This window comes from Gadus macrocephalus, chromosome 15 (assembly GCF_031168955.1).
Source record: "Gadus macrocephalus chromosome 15, ASM3116895v1".
Lineage (NCBI taxonomy): Eukaryota > Metazoa > Chordata > Actinopteri > Gadiformes > Gadidae > Gadus > Gadus macrocephalus.
The window spans coordinates 981,132-1,008,930 of NC_082396.1; the positions used below are offsets into that span (position 1 = coordinate 981,132).

The following is a 27,799-nucleotide window of genomic DNA, read 5'->3' on the forward strand; positions in this document are numbered from 1 at the left end:
CATTCTACGAGTCCACACATCAGCTGTGACTAAATTAAAAGGCAGCAAAAAAGGTAAAAGGAAGGGGGGGGGGGGGGTTCTTACCGAGGGTAGGGAGGGGGCGGGGGCCAAGGCGATGTCATTCTGGGCGGGGAACTCTCCCACGACGGGACCCTGTACGGGGAGACGACAGAAGCATTCGATGTCAGAAGGTTCAGACCTCAGCAGTGGAGCTGAACAGACCCCCCCCCGGGCCCCAGACTCACAGGTCTCCATCTCTCTGGACAGCACGTGGACGGACACCTTGTGCCTCCTGGGGGCGTCCATGGCCAGCAGGTCCTGGAAGCACACAGCAGGTTGTTGAGACGAAGGCGTGAACGACCCGAGTGGAGGGCTGCTATACACGCCCAGGTGAAGGACCGCCCCCCAGGTGAAGGACCGCCCCCCAGGTGAAGGACCGCCCCCCAGGTGAAGGACCGCCCCCCAGGTGAAGGACCGCCCCCCCAGGTGAAGGACCGCCCCCCAGGTGAAGGACCGCCCCCCAGGTGAAGGACCGCCCCCCAGGTGAAGGACCGCCCCCCCAGGTGAACCACCGCCCCCCCGGTGAACCACCGCCCCCCCAGGTGAAGGACCGCCCCCCCAGGTGAAGGACCGCCCCCCAGGTGAAGGACCGCCCCCCCAGGTGAAGGACCGCCCCCCAGGTGAACCACCGCCCCCCAGGTGAACCACCGCCCCCCAGGTGAACCACCGCCCCCCAGGTGAAGGACCGCCCCCCCAGGTGAAGGACCGCCCCCCAGGTGAAGGACCGCCCCCCAGGTGAACCACCGCCCCCCCAGGTGAAGGACCGCCCCCCCAGGTGAAGGACCGCCCCCCAGGTGAAGGACCGCCCCCCAGGTGAAGGACCGCCCCCCAGGTGAAGGACCGCCCCCCAGGTGAAGGACCGCCCCCCAGGTGAAGGACCGCCCCCCAGGTGAAGGACCGCCCCCCAGGTGAAGGACCGCCCCCCAGGTGAAGGACCGCCCCCCAGGTGTGTGTGTTGAGCTGGGCTCCTTTATACGTCATGCGCGCATGCGCGCGCGTGCGTGCGTGCGTGCGTGCGTGCGTGCGCGTGCGTGCGTGCGCGTGCGTGCGCGTGTGTGTGTGAACGTCCCGTCATGCCACACACACCACTCACCCGGTAGAACTGCATTACATTCTCCTTCGTTAAGGTCTTCAGGTAGGACACTTCAATATTATCTGGAAAACAAAAACCAAGTACAATAATTAAAGACAGATCCCCCGCCAGGTATCAGAACCACCGTTCTCTGGGTCGGACTCCAGTCCACTTTGTCTTATTTATAATTGTGTCAAAGCGTGTTTTAACGTGACATCTAAAATGTCCCCGCGACGGTAACCTCCACCGGTCGTTACGGAAACACAGCGCTGCTTCTGGGCGGGATGCTTTTATCTAGATTAGTGACGCCCGTGTTTCTCCAACAACAAGGACAGCCTTTCCAATCCCCGGGTGCAGCGTGTGCTACCGGACACCTGTGCCAGCACACATGCCCTTGGAAAGAAGTGTATGCGTTTGTGCGCGCGTGTTTGCGTGCGCGTGATTGCGTGCGTGTGCACGAGTGTAAAGGCGATACAAAGTGTGCCCAGACCGCGAGCCCTCCCCTCCTCTCGCGGCACTTCCCAACCAATGACTTGGCAGTGGGTTACCGTGCCAACGCTGAGGCGCTAGATAAGTGGGTGACCGACCCCCTCCCTCCCCCTCACAGCCCATAATAGCACGCCGAAGAGACTGCTGGGAGGGCGGGCGGGAGGGAGAGGAAGTGTTTTTCTTGATTCCATGTTTATCACTGTCGCTCTGGAAGGCTGCTGCCCATGCTCATCTTCAGCTCCGGAATAGATTGAAATAAGAGAATAAATCACCAAACCGGATATTATGTATACATTATGTGTGCATATAGTATACACGTGCTGTACGTGTAAAAATAAAAAATATATATATTTTTTAATTTTTGTTTTCAAAAGATTGGTCAAAAATCAAAATACTTTTCAAAAATAAAACCAAAACCAAAACCAAAACCCGTCTGAAGTGTTGGCGGAGCCCCGGGGGGCGGGGCCTCACCGCGGTCGAAGTTGTACTGCTGGGAGATGATCTCGCCCCAGTACTTGGCGCACTCGGCCGCCAGCTTCTTGGGCTTGTCGAGGCGGCGGATGGCGAGCGCCTGGATGTGCTTCTGGAACGCCTCGTCACTCATCTCGCCCACCGCCGTCTCCATGGTGACCAGGAAGGCCTCCACGCGGCTCTCCAGGTAGTGCGGCGCCTTCTCCGACTGGATGATGAAGCGCAGGCCCTGCACGCCGTTGGCCCGCCGCGGCCCGCTGAACACGATGTAGCCTGGAGGGGAGGACAGACAGATGTATTGATTAGGGGGGGGGACAGATGTATTGATTAGGGGGGGGGGGACAGATGTATTGATTAGGGGGACGGACAGATGTATTGATTAGGGGGGGGGGACAGATGTATTGATTAGGGGGACAGACAGATGTATTGATTAGGGGGACGGACAGATGTATTGATTAGGGGGGGGGGGGGGACAGATGTATTGATTAGGGGGACAGACAGATGTATTGATTAGGGGGGGGGGGAGACAGATGTATTGATTAGGGGGGGGGAACAGATGTATTGATTAGGGGGACAGACAGATGTATTGATTAGGGGGGGGACAGATGTATTGATTAGGGGGGGGGACAGATGTATTGATTAGGGGGGGGGACAGATGTATTGATTAGGGGGGGGGACAGATGTATTGATTAGGGGGGGACAGATGCATTGATTAGGGGGGGGACAGATGTATTGATTAGGGGACAGACAGATGTATTGATTAGGGGGGGGGACAGATGTATTGATTAGGGGGGGGACAGATGCATTGACTAGGGGGACAGACAGATGTTTTGATTAGGGGGGGGGACAGATGTATTGATTAGGGGGGGGCGGGACAGATGTATTGATTAGGGGGGGGGACAGACAGATGTATTGATTAGGGGGGGGGACAGACAGATGTATTGATTAGGGGGGGGGACAGACAGATGTATTGATTAGGGGGGGGACAGACAGATGTATTGATTAGGGGGACGGGACAGATGTATTGATTAGGGGGGGGGACAGATGTATTGATTAGGGGGGGGACAGATGTATTGATTAGGGGGGGACAGATGTATTGATATGGGGGGGACAGATGTATTGATTAGGGGGGGGACAGATGTATTGATTAGGGGGGGACAGATGTATTGATTAGGGGGGGGACAGATGTATTGATTAGGGGGGGGACAGATGTATTGATTAGGGGGGGGACAGATGTATTGATTAGGGGGGGACAGATGTATTGATTAGGGGGGGGACAGATGTATTGATTAGGGGGGGGACAGATGTATTGATTAGGGGGGGGACAGATGTATTGATTAGGGGGGGGACAGATGTATTGATTAGGGGGGGACAGATGTATTGATTAGGGGGGGACAGATGTATTGATTAGGGCTGGGGAAAGATGGAATCGACTTCATTTACATTTGGCAATATCGATTCATAGGGCGTGAGATCGATTTTATTCCTTTATTTTTTTACCATTATTATTATTTTTGCACTTTAATAAACAATGCCTTTATGCAATTTGCAGTGATGGAATGTTGTAGTTCAAGTACGCTTTCACTTGCAATTCCTTTCTAATTTCCAAATTGCACTTTTGAGACTTGACAGTTTTGTTTACAGCTCAAGTTTAAACTGTCCAATTTACAAGTTTGCACTTAAAACCTGTTTAAGATGAAGAGAAAAAATAAAGTACATTTGTATTTTGTAACACAGTTGAGCCCTTTTCATTATTTAAGAGCAGATTGAATCGAATCGTGATGAATCGATTCAGAACCGTATGAAAGGTTCAGATAGACAGGAAGCTCCTCTTCAACCCAATCAAGGCTTCCTAAAACTGCATCTCAGAACACATTTTGCAGTGAGGCATGCATTCAGTTAGTCGTACTTTACTTTGGATATTGTTCATCGTATCAATTATCTTCTCAATCGTTTTACGGATCAAATCAAATATGCCTGCGGGCGCCTCATGGCTCCCGAGTTAGACAATTTTTTTTGCTGTCATTTAATTCTCTCTACTTTAACTTTTTTTTAAAATAATTCTTTGGCTGTAGCTCACTACAGTAGCCAGGGATTAACGTTATGGATTTCTTTTAGGGCCGATACCGATTATTTTGGATATCTGGAGTCGATACTGACTTTACTCCTTCAGTTTACATCATAAAAATGACACAATGATGATAACAAATGTTAACAAGTCTCAACTTAAAAAATGAACATTTATTGATCCGTCCGTCTGTACATCCTGGTCGCCGATCCGTCGGTCGGCGCCCAGCGGCGGGGGCGGCCCACTCACCCAGCTGCTCCTTGGTGCGCAGCGTGTTGAAGCAGGGCTCCGAGATGATCTGGCAGAAGAGCTCCAGCAGCATGTTCTCCCGGGTCGTCTGCATGTCCGTCTGGTAGTAGATCTCGATGCCGCAGTTGTTGTGCACCTCGTTCTTCTGCTGGTAGACGTACCACCCCCCTGAGCAGACGGCAAGCGCACACACACACGTTAGACACACACAGACACACACGTTAGACAATACACACACACACACGTTAGACAGACACACACACGTTAGACAATACACACACACACGTTAGACACACACACAGACACACACGTTAGACACACACACAGACACACACGTTAGACACACACACAGACACACGTTAGACAGACACACACACGTTAGACAATAGACACACACACGTTAGACACACACACATTAGACACACAACGACGGGGAGCGTTAACTGGCATCCGGCACACGCGTCTATCCGGGCTCACGATGACTTTGTCCTCGGGTCGTTAGAGGGGACACATTACACCACCAGGTGGGACTTTGATTAGCCATTACAAGCCGTTTGGAAAATGTACTACCAGCCGACCCAGTGGACTGTAGCAAACGTTGCTCATCTGTCCGTCACACATCACAGGTGGACACGCCCGCCTGTGATGTCAGAAGGTGCACATTTTCAAAACGGCTTGTAACGGCTAATCGCACCGACACCTGGAGGGATAACGTCCCCTTTACGGAGCAGGTAGGCGTTGGGCTTCTTGCGGGAGTGAACAGTAGGACTAGGTTATTGCACAACTCTTACAGCAAGACTCCCACTGAGAATGCGAGTCCTGATTGTACAAACTCGCTGTTGAAGTACAGCCAAAGTCAAATGCTTACCATCAGCAGTGCTTTGAATCAAAGTGTGACAGGAGCGCTTGTAACCGTATTGAATTATTCACTTTGGATTGGTATAATTGGATTAGTAATAACTATGGGCAGCACTAATCAGTAGAACTGTTTGAAATTAGCAAGCCATTCAGCCTTCCGTTTTGGAAGTTGATTTTTGGCTCATCGGCATTGTGCGACCAATCACAGGCACAGAGCGCGATTCACAAAAGGAAAAAGGCAGATGTTCCTTCCAAGTGAAAGAAAATGAATTCTTTCACTTGGAATTAAGTATTCTGGGGCTCCCTTCAGACATAACTCTTCTGTGCATAATCTGCTCTTATGTCCCATGGCTAGAATACACGATGAATAATTAATGTGCCGTTTAAAAAGAAAAAGAAGAAAAAAAAAAGCAGGCTGTGACAGCCCGACGGACGGGCTGCACTAAGTGTAAATATGTTATTAAGACGGAGCCCTTTTGCTGTGGGAGATATCGGGAATACGATCCCAGTTCAGAACGGGGACAGCAGGGGCACTTCCGGAAGGACAGAGGTGTCTGAACTACTTTTACTACTCTCCGTTTCTCTCTGCTGACTGCTGCCAAATGGGACTTTATTTTATCTGCACTCGCAGGAATACATTTTTTCACGAAGTAGAAGAAAAAAAAAAGAAACCCGTCTCATGACTTTGCATTGACTGCATTTCCCCCCCCCCCTTCAGCTTTTGGGAATCTCATCAACGTAAAGTCATCCTTGCGGAAAACCCCTCACTGGCTCTCCGACATAACGGAGAGCCCCAGACGGGACGGGTGTGGATATAGTATCAGGTGCTCGGGGTGTGCGGTGCACATCGGCAGTTATCTTAGTGCAGGGGGGCAGTGGACGTGACTGTCTGGGGGGGGGGGGGCACAGCCGTCCCCTGACTCAGCTCCAAGGGCAGTGCGGCAAACACTGATAAAACAAAGTGACAGTCGGCGACTGGACCAATGGGGAAGCTTGTCCTTCAAAAAAGAAAAAAGAAAGAAGGGGGGGGGTTATTAAGATGATACCCCCTTTTCTTTCTTTTTTCTTGTACCCCTTTTGTACCCCTTTTCTTGTACCTCTTAACGTATCACCATGACGTTAAGAGGTACACTTATAGTGAGCCCCACTTTTCAAAGTCTAAATTAATCAAAACAGGAGGTTTGAAACGTCCCAGGTAGGGAACCGCCTTCGATTCCACTCTTTCCACTTCAACGTACTACGCTTCAGCAAGACGCCACGACGGTATTCTGAAGTGACAAGCCTATCGTGATATCTGTCAAAAGTCGTGTTAATCCCTTTCTAACGGGTTGCCGTGGAGACGAACGCAAGGGCGGGCGTTTGACCTACCGTCGGGCACCTGCACCTCCCGGTAGCGAATCAGCTGGCTGGGAAGGAGGGGCTTGGTGTGAGCCTGCTCGATGAGGGAGTCCTCCAGCAGCTGCATCATGCCCAGCGCGGACTGGGGAGACCGGGGCCAAGAGAGGGCAGTCAGTACACGAGTCGTGATATCAGGGTGCACTACTGGGCTGATGCAGTACGTCGTTCACCAGCGATGCTGTTCAGCGTTCAAAGCTTGGGATGTTATTTACATTTATATTAGTCCCTCACCTTCTCAAGCCATATTTGCATGTTCAGCGTACATAAACCATCTTAGTTTTGTTTGACTCAACCTTTTATTCATTAGGTTTATGAATGCTGAACATGCAAATATGGCTTGAGAAGTTGATTCATAGAAGACAACCCCCTTTTTAAGTCATATTTGCATGTGAAGCATACATAAACTTAGTGAACGAACGGTTGAGTAAAAAGAAGAATGGGTCGACATCGGGACCTGCAGCGCCTGTTATAATTTAAAAGCGTCCGACCCCCACATCTCCCTCGCTCCGGCTGGAGGGGTGACGGCTACAGGACCGGCCGGCTGCCCACAGAGCTGCACATCACCGTCTCCCCGACACGGGTCTCTGGGCAGCGCCCGCTCCAGAGCCACGGTCGCCATGGCGACCGGGCAGAGCATCGCCAAGAACCGAGGCTGATTCAATCGGGTCACCCCTGGCAGACCGTGACGAGCGTCACCTTTAAGCGCTTCTGGGGAGGCGACAGCGCGGAACTTCTGGACGAATCTTATGGGAGCGTTCACAGCCGCGGCCGCTGGTGGAGGCGGCGCCGACAGAGCAGATTAAAGGGGTCTGCTGTCGTCTGATTCGTCCCCTGAGGAGGCCGTTTATGCGGCGGCTAGACGTGTCAGAACTCCCCCGTTGACGAGCCGTCAGACGAGAGCAGCTAAAAACGAGCAGCTAAAAACGAGCAGCTAAAAACAAGCCCCCACCCCCCCAGTAGTGACAGAGGAAATAAAACGACTTAGTTAAAGAGCTTAAAGACCTACCTCCTTGGTGATGTTGCCATGGAGAAGGGCTTCGATATGTAACCGTGACAACAGTTGCGGTATGAAGGCTTTGAGGCGTGGGAGAGTGACATCTGGAATACACATCGCCGACAAGAGCAATCAATCACAGAGACTCGCAATTAGCACAGGATTTCCCCCCCCCCAAAAAAGACACAAAGGACGTTGGTAAGGAACAGTTATTTTTCCCACATTTATAATCACAAAAATAGAGGTTAGTGGCAATATTTTAACACACACACACACACACACACACACACACACACACACACACACACACACACACACACACACACACACACACACACACACACACACACACACACACACACACACACACACACCTTATTGAAATTCATGAAAGTCTGACCTAGATTGCAGGAGTGTTGCAAACCGTACCAGGAGCTCGGGTTGAGTTGAGGATAAGAGAACGAGTGTGTGAGTGAACACACATACTCCAAACTATAGGGGGGGGGCACTAAGAGCCTGGACCCCCCGCTCGGTAATGGAAGGGTGTGTTTGGTCAAATGAGGACAACAGAGAAGATGATACCAGGATATAAATACCGGCCATTGTAGCTTTAGTTACTGATGTTCTTTCAGCCAGGAAATAGTTTAATTTACCGGATTTATTGGACGCCCCACTTGTTACCATAGCGACTAAGAGCCTACTCTATTCCATTACTGGCGTTTGTCATTTTGTATACAGCAGATTTAGTTTCCGAATAACAAATACAAGGGTTTTGGGTAACCGAAAAAACAAACCCATGCGGTACGTCTAATCTCCCATCCATAATAATGTATACTCCTAATGTATAATCCATGCATCACCAGAACACGACTCTCTGCAGAGACGCAACGATGCAACAGCAAACCCAGCGTCTTCTTCCCCACCGAGCTGCATCGTGACGCAAAGACACACGGGCACCGCGACCCGTCACACCCAGGCCGGGTTCTTCACGGCCTCATGTCCCCGTGCTGACGCATGCTCCACGTCGGCATGCCAACCCTCCTGTGACAGGCATGTGGCGGAATGCCGCTCCGGCACATGACACAGCCTGCACGCTGCGGTGTGACAATGTGATCATGCGCTACATTTCTGACGCGTCACGGGAGGGTTGCTTGGAAATGACTCGAGTGTTGTCGTTCTACCCAGCGGATTGGGAGGTGGAGGTTGATCGAACTTTTGACCTGATCGGATCATGGGGGTGTTTCCTGTTACCTTAAAACGGTCCCGTGACATGCCCCCAGGTGGGAGTTAGCCGTTAGAAGCCGTTTTGAAAATCGGCCCCCTTATGACATCACAAGTGGGCGTGGACACGCCCACTTGTGATGTCATAAGGGGGCCGATTTTCAAAACGGCTCGTGGCATGTCGTGGGAGCCTAACCCATTAGGATCGGACAAACCGAGAATGAACGTGGACCGCTGTGTGTGAACACGGCCTGGAGAACAGAGCGAGGCCGGTATGGCTGAGGGGGGGGGGGGGGGGTGAAGAGGGGGTCCTACCCTCCAGAGACTCCCGCAGCTCGTCTTTGGTCCAGGCCACCTCGGTCATGAGCAGGCGGAGGTAGTACATGGCGTGCTGGTGGGGCTGCTCCGCCCGGAAGTTGTTCAGGGACCGCATGTACTGGGGGGGGGGGGGGGGGACACACAGAGGGACGTCACATCGGGGACAACGCAGACCTGTCAGACGGCTCCACACAGAAGGGCTCCAGGGCTTACAGCGATGGAACACCCTGCCTCGGTACATCAGGCAGGCGAGCTCGGTGGAGATCGTTAAAAAAAAGATCTAAAAACAAAACCTAAATATGAGAGCGCTTAGCAATAGAGGACGGGTTGGGGCATTTTTCCTTTTTAAATTTTTCCTTGAATATTGTATTAAATGTTCCTGATTGTGTTGAATCTTTTAAAATGTGACTCACTTTGAGCTGCATTCCGTGTATGAAAGGTGCTACACAAATAAAGGGGAGGTGGTTACCGCTTCTTTGATGATGTCGAAGCGCTTCTCGTCGATCTCGAAGGTGGTCATCTTCTCCACGATCTTCTGCAACAGGATGTGCTGCTTGTCGTTGTAGCCCTTCACAGACAGCTGGCCGGGAAAACACCACCAGTGAGTGACAGCCAACATTAAAAGGGACACTTCAGTCTTTTTAAATACAGAAATATATGAAAACATGAGTAGGGACCTCAGGCAGAGTAATAACGGCCATCAGAGCACAAACTGTAGCGTATTCAGGTCTGCTCGGTCGGTTCAAACCAGACCGTCCCTTCCTTAACGTCACTCAGACCTCGGGGCGCTCAGTAACCCCAACCCAGCCTCTGAACGTCCTCCCGGTGCGCATGGCCGCCCGTAAACCCATCTCCCCAGACATCATCGCCCTTGACAAGCGGCCCTGGCCGACAGCGGAACGCGTTCTGCTGACTCAGGTCAATCGCAAGCCGCCATTTTGAGTCTTCTCTCCGCCAGAGGAGACTCATCGCTCACACGGCTATAAAAACACTGGTGTAAAAAACGGCTCCATTAAGATGATTTGTAGCAAACACTGGCAACAGAGAACACACGTGGGCACACCGTGCAGCCTGGCAAAGAATATATAGATGTATCAGAGCGATGGAAGATGGAGGGGACCACGAATGGGGACCATCTCCACAGAGTTAGTCGTGAAGGACCTGAGACGGGCCACGGTTCGACGATCAGAGAGAATGGGTGCATTCCGTTATGTTGCTCACGTCGCAGGATTTGGAAATAATTGATGATTGATGATAATTGAGAGTTAAGCCGACCCAATGGGAAACGACCATTCCCACTCAATTCTTGTGTATAAAAGTTCCACCTCCATAAAAGTTTTCAGTCCGTCGTCCGTCATTCCCCCCCCTCCCCCTAATCCTGACTCAGCAGAGATGGGCGTGTCTGCTGCTGCTGCTGCTGCCCTAGATGCCTGGAGGTGCTGCGGGCTGCTGCTCTCCCACCGTCTTGACATTGAGATACTGGCAGTGCACTCGGAACATAATGCATCTGGGTGAGGAGGAAGAAGAAGCATCCAGGATTTGAAGGAGGCTGCCTCCGGCGGGCGTGTTCTCCCGCTCCTCCCCAGCTCTAGACGTCCGTTAGCACGGACGGGTTGAAGGATTTAGCTCCGTTAGCATCCGCCACGCATACATCCTTAAGGAGCAGAGCCCAATGTACGCTGTCAGGCCGACAGTGATGCCGCGGCGCGAGGCTAATGTAGCGTACTGTGGGCCAATCCGACCTGAGTGATGTAGCATCACGGCTAATGTGGCATGCTCCGATCCGAGTGATGTAGCGTCGATGATAACCAGAGGAGGGTAAGGCAGTAGATCTAGATGCATGCGAACGCGCAGAAGTAGAATGAAGCGGCACGTCAACCGAGAGACACTCTAGGATTGGGGGGGGGGGGGGGGGGGGGGGACTTCTTCTCAACTAGGCAAGTGGAACAACGCACATCACTCACAAGCGGGGAAAAGTCGTAGTAGCAAAATAAGCCCCACCCGCCCAAAAACAAATGATCACACAAACCAGTGCCGCACACACCTCCACCAGGCCTCCAGAGCCCGGCAGACTGCTGCCCCCCCACGGGCCCCCCAGGCAGGTAGGACCAGGGGGGGGGGCCAGGAGGTTGAGGTAGTGTGTGGGGGGGGGGGGTGTACTTACAAACAGGGCATTCATCCCCGAGGTCACAGTGTAGGCCACACCGGCCAGGCGGGCTGCAAACGTATACTCTCTTAAATCATCCCTCAACAACCTGAGAAACAGGTGGGTCATGTTGCAGTGCTGGGGGTCTGTGTACAGGTAGCGACTGATGGGGGGGGAGAGATGGAGAGGGAGAGAGGATTACAAACAGCCAGCCGATGGGGGGGAGGTAGGAGGGCTGATGAGGAGGAGAGAGCGAGGTAAGACTGACCGTGGACGGGGAGAGAGAGTATGTATATGCAGCCCTGCTGACCGGCGAGACGGAAACACAAGACCAAAACAAAACCAAAAAGGGGCACGAGAAACGCCTTGAGATACCATCCGCGTTTGAACATTCCCTGATTTAAACCGCTCGGTTCTAGCGCTCGCGAACGGACGTGGAGGAGGGAGAGCCGAGAACCGAGGGACCAGTAGAGGCCGACTGGGCTCCCATTAAGACCAAACTAAGTACAATACCCTTGTTGTTGGAACCCCTTTTGAGCCCAACGTGGTTGAGAAGCCAGGGGGAGAGTCGGGGTGAGGATGATGGAGGCATGGGGTTGAATACTTACATACATCCCATAGATGGTGTTTTGGAGGTCATAGTTCAAGCCGGCCAGCTCGGCTGCATATGCATACTCGTTGAGGGAGTCTTTGAGGAGCTCCAGGTATAAATAGGCCATGTTACAGTGCAAGGGGTCCACGTAGGCAAAGGGGCTGTAGGGACAACGGCAGCAGGTGAGTCTCCCGGGCACACAGACCACCAGACAGCCGTACAAATTAATATGTCGACCAAAAGTGGTTGCTGAGATTCCTTGGTTTAGCAGGGCCCAAGGATTTCAGGAATACAGTTTTAATCCGGAACACCACATGTTGATATTGGCAGAGGTCAAGCCAAAGAGACATTTGACTTACAAGAAAGTACTTTTAAGTTCAAGTCGCTAAGTGTAAACGGTGTTCAACCACCTCTTGCTTTAGGATAACCTGTGCAGAGCCACGTGTAGTCGTAAACTGCCTTATAGTGGTTACCGGATCCTTATCTGGATGTGATCAGATAAACGATCAATATATTTGTTAACCCGTTATCATAAAGATCAGGTTCTACCCCATGCAGTCAGATGAAGCTCACAGGGGCCAGGCCACGCGGCCTCGACTTACCTGAAGAACTCAAAGTTCAGGCAGGCTTTGGGCAGGAAGAACTTATCATCCTGTTTGAACCACACCTTGCTCATGGCAGTGTCCTAAAGAAAACACAACAAAACAACGTTAATATGCAAGAACTACGCATGCTCAAAATAAGTATAATAAGAACTTCACATGAAAGGACACGGCAGCATTCTGCATGAGCGAGAATTCAAGGGTTGGTTTCCTTTGATATCGACCCATCAGAATGCACCCTTTCAAGGAGCTTCAGAACTCAACAGGGGGCCCAGTTAAAAGCCACTTGTGTGCCCCAATAGGAGAACAGCATACCCAGTCTGAATCTAAAGCCACGAGAGCAACAAAACGCTCAAACCGCCATCACCATATCAAAAGGGCCCCGAAGCACGGATGCTCCCTGGGAATTGCGGTTTATTTATACGTCTTGTTGTTAACCAGGAGTGACTCCACTTTGATACTGTAGTAGAAGGTGCGGCGTATTGGGGGGGGGGGGGGGGCACGGCTTGCCTTGATTAAAGTGGGGACGGGCGGGGGGTCCTTTTCAAGGGGGTAGATCTCGAAGCTGGTGGGGATGAACTCGTTCTTCATGGGCAGCTTGAACTTTCCGTTGACGTCCGCACTCGCCCATTTCTGTCGAGAGAGAAGCGAGAGTGAAGGCATTAAGAGGTAAAAAAAAGAAATACACAATTGTGTGGGGAAACTACATGACTGAACTTTGACTGCATTTAAAAACACCGCCGACAGATGTATCATAAACCCGTAGCCAAACCCTCAACTCCTTATCTTATCCCAGCCTTCAGAGAGCATAATGGATGGAAGCCGGTCACACAGGAGGTGCATCGTGTGACGTGTGATCAACACCCTCCGTATGCGTGGACAGGTTGGACTCCAGCCAGGACCCACTCACCTGCAGCACCTCTTCTGCGATGGCCTCCTGCTTGTACTCTGTGCCGTACCATTCCTCCTTCTTGTCCGTCTGGCCCTCAAACGACTTGGAGACCACCGCCACCCTGGAAGGGAGGGAGGGTCACGTCACGTTAAGGACAAACACCAAGACGCTCTTCAATAAACGGCTCGGGTTTCCATCGTTGGATCGCTTTCCCCGTGATACCGGCCCCCCAAGAGTCCTCCTATAAATATTCTGGAGGGCAGATCTAGAGATTGCTAATGCATGCTCTGCCTTTAATGCATGAGCTATGTTTAGAGGTCCGATTGCCCTTGGAAATGTGGGGAATCCTTGATCGATGGTCGCAGACTGACAGCAGGGGTCCAATCAATCACAGAAGAGGGGGAGGGGCTGACATTAATCGCTTGATAATCAGAAAACGACATTCTGAATGAAACCAGTATAAATGAAACCATACAAAGGTTTAAACTACCTACAGGAAATGTCTACATGTCAGCACAAAGAATAAAATAACTACATAAAAATGCTTTGTCTGCAGAAACGGGGCAATGGACTGATTTATGTATTACAATATCCTACGGATAGGACTGCACATTTATTGGCGAGTACACAAGCAGAAAATCGGAAAGGCCATCCATTTTAGGAACACACACACACGCACACACACACACGGAAATTGAAAAGCTCTTTCACAGAGACATCACAGTGATACAGCATTTTGTCGGACAAGGCATGAGAAGCAGAACACGACGTCTTATCTTCTAAAGGGAAGATGGTGTGGAGTTACGCTGGTAGCACCACGAAAGGTCAGAGACACTCAAGAAAATAAGACGGAACACAAAATAAAACACTTGAGGAAAGAAAAAACATTTCCCCTGCACATTTTGTAGGAAGCTCCAAACCGTCCCTGAAGGGCAACTATCATGTTGCTAAAGAAAACATTTCAATGTTCTGACCCTTTGTGGTTCGGGTTTTAGTTAGTGGACCAATCACAGGCCTTGCTGCTACGTCGCCTCTATTGGAGGTTGAAATTTGTGGGAGGCGCGCGTCAGGCCCTTGCGTTTGACGCTAGGATGGTCCGCAAGGACGTAAGGGGTCCATAAAACCCCCTCGTGTCGACGTGGGACCTTAATCAGCCCTTCGGACCACATCTACCCTTACCAACCCGTTGGTCGAGCACATCCCAGTACTTGGACATTGTGGTACTCCATAGCCAGGATTTGGTCCAACCCCTGAATGACAGAGGCCTCCCGCGTCATCCAGGAGGCCTGCGTGAACCTCACCTGACGTGCTCCGGTCTCAGCTTATCCAGCACCATCTCGATCAGGTCTGGCCGGAAGTCATCCAGCAGGTACTCCGCCGCCAACGTGTCCTCCAGCGGGTAGTACTGCAAGGAAACAGAAAACTCATTCAGACCACGGCTTCCTGTTGGACTGTTAACAATAAGTAAAGGGTAGATGGGAAATAAATAAACTGTTGGTCTTTATCTCACTTTTGTGTTCAAGTTAGGTAGAATATACTCCAACGCTGCGGTGTTTAATTGGAATACGTGCCCAACTGTGAAGCACTTTTAAGAATACAAGCGCTTTATAAACTAAGTTGTTATGCCATTATTCTGCTCTGCTTCTGCACTGATCGAATGCTAGGAATTTAATGACAGCTAAGAGGGGGAAATGAGGCATTCAGAATAATTGCCTACAGTGTGTAGGTCCCAGACAACATTTATCCTATCTTTGCAATGCAATTAAAACGGTACTTTTTAGGGGTGAAGTCGGGGACAACGCTATTGTCCTCCCAGCAGTGGTGTTACATAACCAAACCATGAGAGCCCGGCTACAGAAGCACCGGTGGGACTCTGGGGATCGGTTCTAATTCTGGCTCGCCGTGCTGCGCATGCAGGGCGCTGTCTGGGAGCACTCCAGACTAGACCTGGGTGACATCAGCCACTGAAGGCAGCACGCTCGGGCTGCGTGACCATGGTAACGGGTGGTAACCAAAGAACCTACGTGCAGAAGACCGGCTACTTTGGACGTGTATCCACGGGGACGCTCCTTGTCCTTGAACCGGAAGGCCACGTTATTCAAGTCCTGAGAGATAGACAGAGACAGAGAGAGAAGGGGGGAGAGGGAGACACAGAGAGAGAGAGAGAGACAGAGAGACAGACAGACAGACAGACAGAGAGAGAGAGACAGAGAGACAGAGAGAGAAGGGGGGAGAGGGAGAGACAGACAGAGAGAGAGAGACAGAGAGAGAAGGGGGGAGAGGGAGAGACAGACAGAGAGAGAGAGACAGAGAGAGAAGGGGGGAGAGGGAGAGACAGACAGAGAGAGAGAGACAGAGAGAGAAGGGGGGAGAGGGAGAGACAGACAGAGAGAGAGAGACAGAGAGAGAAGGGGGAGAGGGACAGACAGACAGAGAGACAGACAGACAGAGAGAGAAGGGGGGAGAGGGACAGACAGACAGACAGACAGACAGACAGACAGACAGACAGACAGACAGACAGACAGACAGAGAGACAGAGACACAGAGAGAGAGACAGAGACAGAGACAGAGACAGACACACACAGAGAGAGGCACAGAGAGAGGGAGAGAGAGACAGAGACACAGAGAGGAGAGAGAGAGACAGACACAGAGTCAGGGAGAGACAGACAGAGCCAAAAACAGCTTTTTCTTTTGCCAACTGGTTAGGAAGAAACGCTTAAGGTCTTAAATTGGACCACTCGAGCATTCATGAAAACTCTAGGTGACTATGCTTCTTTTCTGCATCGGGCGATCAAGGCAGAGAAAGAAGTGATTTGCTCCCTTGTCCCCGGATAAGACCTTCAGGGTGAAGCGAATTCAAGGTGCATCGTCAAATTAAGATATTATCCTGCTAGCATAAAGATAAGTATGTGCCTGACCCTCAACAAGTACATCACAAACCGGTTCCCTGACAATACGAAATACTGTGACGCATGCAGGCTGACATCGCAACCCCGTTAGGCTGCTCTGTGGGGCTCACGCCCAGATGACACTGACACCCCCACCTTGCACTCCTGGAACACCCACTCCTGAGGGCCCTCCGTGCGCAGCTTGGTGATGTACTGGAACATGTGGAAGATGATGTCGTCCACGTGCACTGGAACCAACACACACACACACACACACACACTAAAGGTTAACATGCACACTAATAACACGGCTGTTTGTCACCGGTACTAGCTCAAGCCACAAACTAATCATTTAGCGTACGCCTGTTAACAAAAGTCAAATGTATCTCAGGATAACTCCTGGTCGACCCAAGGCTCTGGACCTCTCAACTGGGACCCCCCCCCCCCCCCCCCCCCCCTCTCCCAACCACTGACTAGACCCCCCTGGCTCTCAGTAGCGGTCCTCTGGATGGGTGAATGGAGGGATGAAGGGATGGATGAAGTGATGGATGGATGGATGGATGGATGGATGGATGGATGGATGGATGGATGAAGGGATGGATGAAGTGATGGGTGAAGTGATGGCTGGGTGGGGACATGCGAGCTACTTACGAAGGCCTTCCTCGGTCAGGTCCACGTTGATGATGAAGAACATGAAGCCTCTGGCTCCCTCCTTCTGCCCGCCCACCAGCGTGTTCACCCAGCCTGACACACACAGGTTCAACTTTTAAAGGCTTCCAACAGTACACACGTGTCTTGATTATTAACATTGTGTGAACTGAAATACAACTTTTGTATTAAGTACACCAAACAATGATATCATTAACACAATTAATTAAACATTTTAAATGTACTTTGTTTTCATGGCAAATGAAAGCCTAGACCAACAGTGAGCAGGAGTACCCTCATTCCTAAACACACCCTGCTTTACACATATTGTTCATAACCTTTCTGTTTTTACTTTCACTATCGTCAACTCTGCGGCCTACCTTTAGACTTGAGCTCCGATAAGAGACTTCCTGGTCCCTCGTGGCCAATCAGGTGGCCCAGATAGTGCCCGGGGTTGGACTTGTAGTACTGCTGCAGGTCGGGGATGGGGAACGTCACGTACAGGTTCCTGATGTCCTTGATGGGGACGACTTTGTAGAATTGCTATTTTGGAAAGCAAAGAAAAAAAAAAGGTCAATGATGTAATTACCAAAATAAAAATGATTCCCTTTTTAAAAAGGCGTCACAGCTGCAGCTGAACATATTGCAAAATAATCACGATTCTATTCCTACTCCACCTAAATATAAATGAGGGATTTATACATAACGTTTTAACAACCACTAGCTTTCTGGATGGTAAGCGAGGGCTTGCCATTGTCCACTCAGCCTTCCTCCAGACCGGGCCACACTTCAGACCGGTACCCAACCCCATCTTCCGGGAGCTGACCCTGCCTCCTACTGGTGTCGGCCCACAGATCAAAGTGTATGAAGTCCCAGGGGGGGGCAGGGTTCTAGGCGGTGGGGGGGGGTAGGTGGGCTCACCCTGAGGTGCTGCTCCTGGAAGGGATGCTCGGGGAACTCCGGGACGGGGACGTTCTTGTTCTCCACCTCTCCGAAAAGCTTCACCACCATGGAGGTCAGGTCCTCCAGAGATTCTGCAAAACACGAGAAAAAGAAAGACATGAAAGTACAGCTCGTCATCCGGGGGGGTTCAGGGACACGAGCTACATGCTAATGAGATTTCTTTTTTTTAAAGGATTAGTGCGTTTGCACCCAGCATTACTGTGCGGAGAGCAAAGCTTCTATACACGGTGTATTCCCGTCTTCGGAAAACCATCCAAACTCGCCGTCTGTATGGTGGTCTGTTGGTGCAGACGACAGACATTACAGGAACTAGCAATGCCATATAAAACCAAACTGGTGACGACACCTTTAAAGCAGCTCTTTGAACCCATGGTTTAAAGCCGCAACCCATAAAGGACTTCCAATGTTCGACTTTTATTTGGCTTCATCTGTAATATTCACTTCAAAAATAGTGAAAATAGCCCGAATACCCATCCATGCACGCATCCCCCGTGGCATGCAATGTGAATAAGATCCCAACAAGTAATTACCTCAACCCTTGTTTTACTGAATAAGAAATGCTGGCAATTACACGCAAGGTTTGTTATGAGAACCCTGAAAGTGCAGTCTCCCACACGTCTTTACCCATGAGGCTCTGCCATTTGAAATATGCTTCATCACCGGCATACTTTAGCCTGATTCCATTTTTGGGAAATTCACTTTGAATGCCAAAGTCTATGTTTGGCATTCGGCTTTTAGGACTCTGGCGTTGGTCTCACTAACCTCGTCACATCCAAACAAAATAAAAATGGTTGGACCCATGCCATGGCAGAGTTAAGGGCATGATTTTATTTTTGAAATGCATCCATCTGATACTCAAGTCAAATGGTCTAAATGCAAAAAGCCATGAATTCATCTTCATTCTGTGTGACTCAGCATATCACACTAGCCAATGAATCACAGCCGATCAGGCCTGCAAGTCTTTGTACTCCATAATCAATCAAAAAGGTTGGTGGGTGACCACGTTTGGAGGCTAAAGCGTGGGCTTGATAGCATTTATAAACCCTGGTTTATGATCCCGTCATGACTCGCTAGTTTTTTGGTTTATTTTTAACCAGGGAAATGACTCAATTGCTCGACAAGAATATGAGTGATAGAAAACGTCACCCACTTTCACTCAGTCAACAACAAAAACATCTTTGTCTTGATGCTAACTGATTAGCAAGAAAGGCTAAGGGTCTCAAATGGAACCGCTGTACCATTCATAAGTGACTCAGCAAATTTTCTGCATTTTGTGCTCAAGGTAGATGTGATGGAAAAGAGTAAAAGTGAGCCAGTGAAATTATGATTTGCACCATTGTCCCCGGATAAAAACCAAAGGGTTAATCTTTCAAATAAACCCCCTCCATCTTCTTTTATTTACTGATAACCGAGATCAGGTGAAATGGCCGGCTTGGAGAGACTCTCCATTAAAAGACAAACCAAAGCACAAACAAAGCAACAAACCGACAAATGACAAACAGGTTATTGCCTCTGCCTTTTTACGGTTATCCTGGTTCTGAATGATTCAATTATAGACAACATACATAAACCTACCGGACGGGTGATCCAAAACAACCCGTGTTTGACATCGATTTGATGTTAGTGCTCAGTCAATCATGACAAATGGGCAAATTTCTTCTCAACGTAAGACACACCACTATTGTTTCCTGAATGGGCCCATAAATCACAGTATTATGTCCCTCTATTTAAACCTGGGCCGGAGTGAAGAACAGAAAAGACCCAGGAGGACACAACCGACGCAGTGAAATAACCACAGCTACTGCAATAGAAGCCAGCTACCGGTGCCTTTCAGACTACACATCTCAGACATTATCCAAACCATGCATCCTCTGGCCAGGCACTGCTGTCCATTACAAGGACCCTAAGGTCAAGGGGCACAGAGCAGCAACGTGGGCCCCTCCTGTGAATCAGAGTGCCAGGGGAGACGAGGCAGGAAGAGATAGTTGGCCCATTATTCTCATCTCATCCCAGGGTCAACCAGTCTCCCTCAAACCGCTTCCCCCTGTGATCTCTCCCTTCTCCTCACCACTCAAACCCTTCCCCCTGTGATCTCTCCCTTCTCCTCAAACCCTCCCCCCTGTGATCTCTCCCCTCTCCTCAAACCCTTTCCCCCTGTGATCTCTCCCCCCTCCTCACCACTCAAACCCTTCCCCCTGTGACCTCTGCCCCTCTCCTCACCTCTCCCTAGCACGCAGAGACCCATGAGGTTAGACGAGTAGTAGGTCGAGTGGAACTTCAGCAGCTCCTGCCGGATGTCAACGCCCTCCTTGGACGGCCGCGTCTCCAAGGTCAGTTTGTTCCCTTTAAAAACAAAAGAACAATCGATCATTTAAGAGTTGTCTTTCTCCAAAACACTCTCCCCGCCAACCCACACACATACAGGAAAGCATTAGTTCTGAGGCCATGTCCCGGTTAATAACCACTAACAGCAAATGCATTTATTTATGCTTGAGTCGTGTTCACATGAGATGAATCGCCTCCACTTCATGATAACCCAAATATAAACAAATCTAGACTGGTGTAAGATATTCACATCACAGGGCCACGCTCGGTTAAGTGGCCGAGTCAGACCAATTAACCCAAACGCATCATGTTCACACGGCTCTTAGTTACCATGACTGATCTGTGAGACAGGCCCGTCGTTTAAACAGGGCACTACATTGAAGGCATTTTATTTTTTACTTGCATTTGCAAGTAAAAAATACACGAGTAGCTAATAATAAAAAAAATATAATTGATTTCAGACAATGCATCACGGGTTGGTTTTAACAACGATCCGCCCAGTGCATTTGTGAATGTCACACCAGATTGATAATGAATACATGGATCGGCCTGCTTCCTCCCATGAGCGAGCTGACAAGGGCAGCACACACAGACTCCACACATTGGCATAGCCACAGTAGCATTGTTGTCATAGTTAGGAGACCAGCAAATGATAAACTAGAGAATAATGTCACAAACACAGGGAGCTACGCGGTCAACGCAAATAAGGAATGCGCGAGGTTTACGTCCGACTAACCCTACAGGCCTACTAAAGAGGCCTGACCTTAATTTGAACTCTCGTTTAAGGGAATACAAAGCGCAGTGTTCCATCAACTATGCCAACCGATCTTTAATAGCTACATGTTTAACGAGTGCATCATTGTGTATTATAAACGTTTTTCACAATGTTCTAAAGCTTTCAAGGTTTATGAAAAATGTGTCCGCTGCCTTGATGGACAATACAAGTTATTGTATTGCATCTGATGCCTGAAAAGTAGGCATGAAATCAATTATTACTTTATTTTGATGCATCTCAAAGAACAGTATTGCAATGTCATTATTTTCAAATATCGTGCAGCCTTCGCCTAAAAGAGGAATCAGGACAGTTGGGTGGGGAGGACGGACGGACGGACAGGCGGACGGACGGACACGGAGGAAGTATAGAGGCAGCAACAACTCAGAGGTCAGGGAGGACTGCAGGACGGTACGACTGAGGGCATGAAGCCCTAAAGGAGGCAGAGCGCCCCGTTCAGACTCAGAGGGGCCCTGGCCGGGCTGCTTCCCTCGGGAGCCACTTTCTCCACGTCCAAGCCGAACGCGACACTAGCCTTGGTTGGGTTGCCGGGCGGCCCCTGGGTGAACCTTCACCCGCGTTGAGTTTCAGCCGCTGTCAGGCCCATTGTTTACCCTCGCCTCACTGTTCTCACTTAAGGTTCTCCGAGGGCGGGAGTGCCTCAGATCACTAGCCAGGTTCGGCGTGGCGATCCAGTGCCTTTAAAGTGCACGACTTTCACAACTTGTCAGATCCCATATTGTTCTGAGCAGGAGGATACGTCCTGGATGACTCAATGCTGCCATCAGCTGGCTATGCTGGGCGGGGGGCCAGGGGCCGAGTCGGCACCGATTTGGCTCTCAGCGGGCACTGATTTGAAGTGCATGGCGGCTGTCCATGGCGCAGCACTTTGAACATGCCGAACGAAACGGAATGGCCGACAGCTTAAGGCCCAATCCCATTTCTACCCCTTACCCCTCCCCCTTGTTTTGAAGGGGGAAGGGGAAGGGGTAAGGGGTAGAAATGGGATTGTGCCTAAAAAGGGCTTGTAAAAATAAGGTGCAAAGTAGCCGAAGATCAAAGGAGAGGAGACCACATGCAGAAGAAAGCCAGAAGTCCAGGTTCTCTGGCTGTGCGAGGCCACCGTGCGCGTTTAGTTCAGCGAGTACCTGTTCCAAACTTGCTGAAGGGATGATCGGGGTTGCCCGTGGCCTTCTCCAGCTGGAACAGCCTCCAGGCGTCATTCATCAGGTTCTTCTCGTGCTCAGAGTCCACGGCATTGACCTCCCGGTCCTTGCAGCTCTCGTCAAAAAGCGGGCACAGGAAGAACTGTGCGAACCTAAATGACAACAACATGGAGTTAGAGGGCAAAGTCTACTAGAGGCACAGGAAGAACTGTTCAAACCTTAATAACAACAACGTTTTAGGGCCAAGTCTACTTGAGTCACAGGTATTTAAGTTTTAAGTTGCAACTCGGGGCCATTGTGTGGTTTGTTGATTATATTCCAGTTTTTATTTGTTCCAAATCCTGGTCCGGGTTTGTCTACATCTGCTGCTGTGCCAGGCAGTGCAGATGAAGAAATAATAGATAAGGAGCAAGGAGGAATAATCTTTGCATAAGTGGCAAATGTGGGCGACTGGCATTCAAATCGTCAATGACCGACTGAAAACAAAGCAACTATTTGCATGTCTGCGCACAGTGATGAGCCGCGGCATGTCACTGAACACCTGATCCAGCTGGCCAGATAACATCACCTGGGCAGAGCGAATAACAAAGGATGACAGAACCAACCCATACCATTGAACCGCTCTGTGACATATGTGCATCCAATACCACACTAATGATAGTAGATGTTAGAGCCTGTTGAGATATATTAGACACATGTATGCAAAGACCCGACTAAAATCTTGATTGTGATATTTAATGAAATGTTCCAGGCAGCACCATTTATAGATTCTTTCTTCTGAAACCACTGACGTACATTTAGAATAAATGCCCATCGGGATTTATGACACAATTCATAAAATTGTCACATTGATTCAGCAGTGTCATCAATCTTTCATCATCTCATTCTACCGTCTCTGTACTCTCCCCCTAGGGTGCTGCTAGCTTCCTGGAGCATACCTGCTAATCAGGAGGGGGGGGGCACACAGCAGACACTCATACATGGAGAAGTAGGTAAGGTAATCTCAACCACAGGCTCATTTCAGACACTACCTCCCTCACACACTACCACTCTCTTGGGTGGCTATCAAGGGGTGTGTGTGTGTGTGTGTGTGTGTGTGTGTGTGTGTGTGTGTGTGTGTGTGTGTGTGTGTGTGTGTGTGTGTGTGTGTGTGTGTGTGTGTGTGTGTGTGTGTGTGTGTGTGTGTGTGTGTGCTATACGAGACTGGTCTTGGTAACCAGAAACAGTGCGAGAGAAGTCCACACCATTGAGAACTTCATTACATATTTAAAACGAAACCTACCGCTCATGTCCGCACACATTTTGCATAGTGGCACACCCTAGTTCCTGTGCCTTAGAAAACAAAAACAATACACCACAAACGACATGATCTGATGATGACTGTCACATCCAAAACACAACCACAAGCACGCCTGGAACCAGAAAATATCAGGTTTTCCTTGACCTGCGTGTCCTGTTCTTTAGGTTGGAAATGTTTCTTTCGGTGTGCATTGTGCAACACCCTGCGATGATGACTCAGCCTTGATTCCTCGTTCATGAACCTCGTTCATTTGTTAAAGTGCTATGAGAATATTCTTATCTTGCTATATGAAAACACATTGGGTGGCCTCGCCTGAAGTCTGACTGAACGAGGCTATCTCCAAGATTTTCATAGATAAATGTCCGTTAAGCCATCCATCGCCGAACGAGGGAATACCCTAGTGAATGAGCCTATTGCCCACTGATGAAAGCCCTTCCGTCACAGGAATATAAATGATACAAACTTGGTGTCATGGCAAAAAAATAATATTGGATCTCTGGGAAATATCAGTGCTCATCACCAAAGGTGTTGCCACAGAGAATAACACGGAAATCTTTATCTAAACCATTCCGTTTAACAAAGAAATGTAGCTTTTTGGCACAGGGCCCAGTAAAGGCAACACCTTTGGTTCAGAAATAGGAATGAGAAAGGTATGGGTGACCTTAAAAGACAACACTGGGCTCGTGGACCAAATCATCGTAGTCGCAAGCCTCTTATGGCGCGTTTCCACTGCAGGGTGCGGAACGGATCGGATAGGTGCGGATCGGGTCGCGTTTCCACCGCCAAAAGTGGGCATGACCCGGACTTTGCCGTACCCGTTCTGGCGTCGTTCTCGGGACTCCTCCGTTGGGGTACCGAAAACGAGACGAAAGGGTCCCGGGAAATTCTAGCTACACACCCCCTCCGTTGATTGGTCGACAGAATCGTCACTTCCGGGTGACGCAGGGATAAAAACAAACAAACAGTAGCCTCGAGGTATTATTCTTTACAATTAACATGTCGCGTAAAACGCTTGCTTGGGCGAACAAGGAGGTGGAGACGTTCGTCTGCATTCTTGGGGAGGAAGACGTTGTTTACGATGTTTACGTAGCTGCCGCGGCGATCGACATCCGGCCTACCAAAAAGGGTACTGTCGGCGGTGGAAACGCGACCTCGGAACTGAGCTGGGCTATACTGCCCCCTCCCTACCGCACCTTTGCGATCCGATCCGTTCCGCACCCTGCAGTGGAAACGCGGCATTAAACTGCAGCAGTATCGCACACCCCTGACACAAATGTGAACAACGGCAATATCGCACCCTGGTTGTTGGGAATCAACAACGTGCCATTAGGCAGGATAAGCACAAAGTGATTCCGCCAAATTACATTAGTAATGGATGTTTTAGTGAAGCCAGCAAAGACCAGAATTGTATTCAAGCCATACTTCAAGGCAACAGGTCTCCCAGCCCGCCCGTGTGGGTTACCTGTCGAGGGCTCCTTCCAGGTGCTCATGGGACACGTCAAAGTAGTAGTTGGTGTGCTCGCCGCTGGTGAAGGCGTTGGAGCTGCCGGCGTGCTCGCTGAGGAACTGGCTGTATTCGTTCTCCTTGGGGTACTTCTCTGTGCCGAGGAACAGCATGTGCTCACAGAAGTGGGCCAGCCCAGAGATGTTGGAAGGGTCCGATAACGAACCTGTGAAATAAGGAAGGAAGAGAAAACGAGGAACAGAAGGAAGAAAGAGGTGGGCAGAGAAAAGAGTACAATTAAGGCCTGAAACTCGCTGACCCGGCTCAGGGCTGCAGCGCTGCGGATTTTAGCAGCAAGATTGGCATTTTTCACTCCCTTCCTTTCATCAACGAGAGTAATCAATGCAGCGAGTTTAAGACACAGCACAGCGTGACACTTGTTTTATTTGCGTTCTCGTCAAATGTCACGGCCTTTATCAGCACACAAAATTGGATGGGAGAATGAATATGTATATGAATACAAGTCTCATTGAAAGAAAGACACTTTCCTGGCAAGTACCAAAAAGAAAATCATTGTAATTTATATTTAAAATAAATGAACAGGAAGTCAAATGAAAACAGAATAAAAATGTATGACCAATTTAAAAAGGGGTAAAAATTAAAACATACACATCCACGCCTACGCTTATTAAAGTATTACCTATTTGGACATCCATGGCGGCAGAGGATTTGTCTGTAGTGGGGTCGCTGATGAGTAGGGCCCGCAGCCCGTTGGTGAACTCCAGGCCCCGGTACAGCCGCTTGTCTTCAGGGGAGCGGATGATGTCCCTCACAACCCTCTTCACGGCCGGGTCGGTCATTCTGAGGGGCAAGGACGACACAAGCCTGCAGACAAGCACGCATGTGAGCTCCCAGTCCCACGACGAGTGCAGCGATGTTGACCAGCATGCTCTGATTACTAGCCGCGTCTACTCTCGTAACCAAGTCGGTCGGCAACCGACTTGGTTGGTCGTAATGACCAACACGATGACCTCGATTTATTTGATGTTGTTGTAGGGTGCAGCATGCGTTGATGACAAAAGTCATTACGTTCTTAACAGACAGACTGACACATACAGATACATACACCAATACCAACTTTAGGCCCCAACTCATGGCAGAGCCCTCACTGAGAGTAGTCTACAGACTGTCCGCAAGGGGCTGAGCAGATTGCAGAATTCAGTCAACTGGAAATTCAGCCAAACTCTGGAGCAAGACCATACACCTGGCAACACATTACTAGGAGAGTAGTTGCTGTTAAGCTTCCTTACATGCCATTGACGAATGGTTTATGCTGTTGGGGCATTACTCTCAACGTTTGCATGCAATGATGCATGCTGTTTTTCATTAACATAGTATCAATGCATGCAATTGCCTGGGGGTGAGATTAACACTTGAACAATTGCGGACGGGCTACCAGTCGATTGCTCAGACAAAGGCAAAGAAAGTATATCTCTTGCCGTCACGTTCACTTAAGAAAATGTCAGGCATGGGTTTAAAAAAAAAAAACTAAACTAAACTTATTCATCTCAGTGGTAATGAGAATAAGCTTAGTCTAGAAATACAATTTATTGATAATATCGGGGATCATGCAGGGTCACGTGAAATGGTAACGTTAACTTAATACACATAAAGTGTGGGGGAACCTGGCGTCCACACATCAAGATTAACTCGGCTTTCAGTGGGAGTCATGGCCTAGTGCAACATGTACCAGAAGACGCTTGATGGATGAGAGACTTCAGCGTTACACGGATGTGACTGGGAGTCACGCTGGCCTTGTGCAACATGTACTACAATCTAACACTATCCTGGACAACAGTTTTGTTTTCCATGATATATCTTTAAACTGTTACGCAATACGTAGAACATATTGGTCGCATCTACTATTTTGCAGATAGACTAAATTGCCTCCCATCACCATAACCTGACCCAATGTAGCAACAAAGCTAACGGGTGTGTTTGGTAGCAGCTCTTGGTTAACATGCCGGCTCTAACGAGTCTTATCAGCCCACCAAATGTCACCTCGCTGGCCAGCTAGCATGCTAGTTAGTCATATCACAAGGTGCGTATAATATTTTCCAAGGCTACGCAGTTTTGGTCGCAAATACTTACCTAGAATCCTGTTTAACGTAGAGACTCTTCACCGCCGGCAAAATATTTCTGGTAAACTGGGCCGATCGGTGAATGCGCTGAAACATACTTCGGACCCATGGATAACAAAATCCTCGATTTCAGAGCGCCATTTTTAAAAGACTAAAGGAGACGATGCCAGAACCAAACGATTGATACAATAAATTGGATTATTAATAAATGTATATTAGTACTCGTTCATAAAATGATCTATTATCAGCAAATAAATCGACGGGAAACGCAGAACGGGGACTCTTTATGGTTTAAAATTCAAAGAATGAGAGGAAGTTCGATTAATTGTCCTGTTCATTCATTTCAATGGAAGATAATTTGCGACCGATATTGAAGAACTGTATAGCTAAAAATAGCCACTAGATGGAGACCGAGCTCCAACACAGTATGGTTGACCTTATCACTATTATAACAGAGAATGTCTAAAAGACGGGCTCTGGTTATAGCTAGTTATGATGTGGGATTGGCTACATGATACTTGGTGGGAGTCTGGGTCCCATGAAAAAGTACAACCAAATAAGCGCTATTTATTTAATTCCTCCTGTATTAGTTCCAATTTCCTATGTGAATGGTTTTCCATTATGACGGTGGTGAGAAGGGCAGGGGCCCTCGTCATGTGGCCCCTGGGGGTCATCTAGATCCGGCACGGCAATTCATACATAGGACAGGGCGGCGACGGAGC

The 27,799-nt window shown here is 49.5% G+C and overlaps 1 protein-coding gene across 1 annotated transcript in view; it reads right to left on the reverse strand.

The window, feature by feature from the left end:
- ide (insulin-degrading enzyme) overlaps positions 1-27,236 on the reverse strand; it is a 27,408-nt gene extending 172 nt beyond the window's left edge. Inside the window, exons 1-24 of the mRNA XM_060073807.1 lie at positions 27,088-27,236; positions 25,637-25,821; positions 24,955-25,162; positions 22,175-22,344; positions 20,150-20,272; positions 17,888-18,000; positions 17,347-17,509; positions 16,970-17,062; positions 16,475-16,566; positions 15,455-15,535; positions 14,732-14,835; positions 13,449-13,551; positions 13,049-13,171; positions 12,539-12,621; positions 11,953-12,097; positions 9,668-9,778; positions 9,196-9,316; positions 7,672-7,763; positions 6,636-6,747; positions 4,410-4,577; positions 2,093-2,365; positions 1,154-1,215; positions 244-318; positions 89-150 (exon numbers count right to left, since the gene is read on the reverse strand). Coding sequence (XP_059929790.1) covers positions 89-150; positions 244-318; positions 1,154-1,215; positions 2,093-2,365; positions 4,410-4,577; positions 6,636-6,747; positions 7,672-7,763; positions 9,196-9,316; positions 9,668-9,778; positions 11,953-12,097; positions 12,539-12,621; positions 13,049-13,171; positions 13,449-13,551; positions 14,732-14,835; positions 15,455-15,535; positions 16,475-16,566; positions 16,970-17,062; positions 17,347-17,509; positions 17,888-18,000; positions 20,150-20,272; positions 22,175-22,344; positions 24,955-25,162; positions 25,637-25,821; positions 27,088-27,173 — 2,948 coding nt within the window. The 5' untranslated portion in view covers positions 27,174-27,236. The remainder of the gene's footprint in view (positions 1-88; positions 151-243; positions 319-1,153; positions 1,216-2,092; positions 2,366-4,409; positions 4,578-6,635; positions 6,748-7,671; positions 7,764-9,195; positions 9,317-9,667; positions 9,779-11,952; positions 12,098-12,538; positions 12,622-13,048; positions 13,172-13,448; positions 13,552-14,731; positions 14,836-15,454; positions 15,536-16,474; positions 16,567-16,969; positions 17,063-17,346; positions 17,510-17,887; positions 18,001-20,149; positions 20,273-22,174; positions 22,345-24,954; positions 25,163-25,636; positions 25,822-27,087) is intronic.
- Positions 27,237-27,799: the final 563 nt, after the last annotated feature.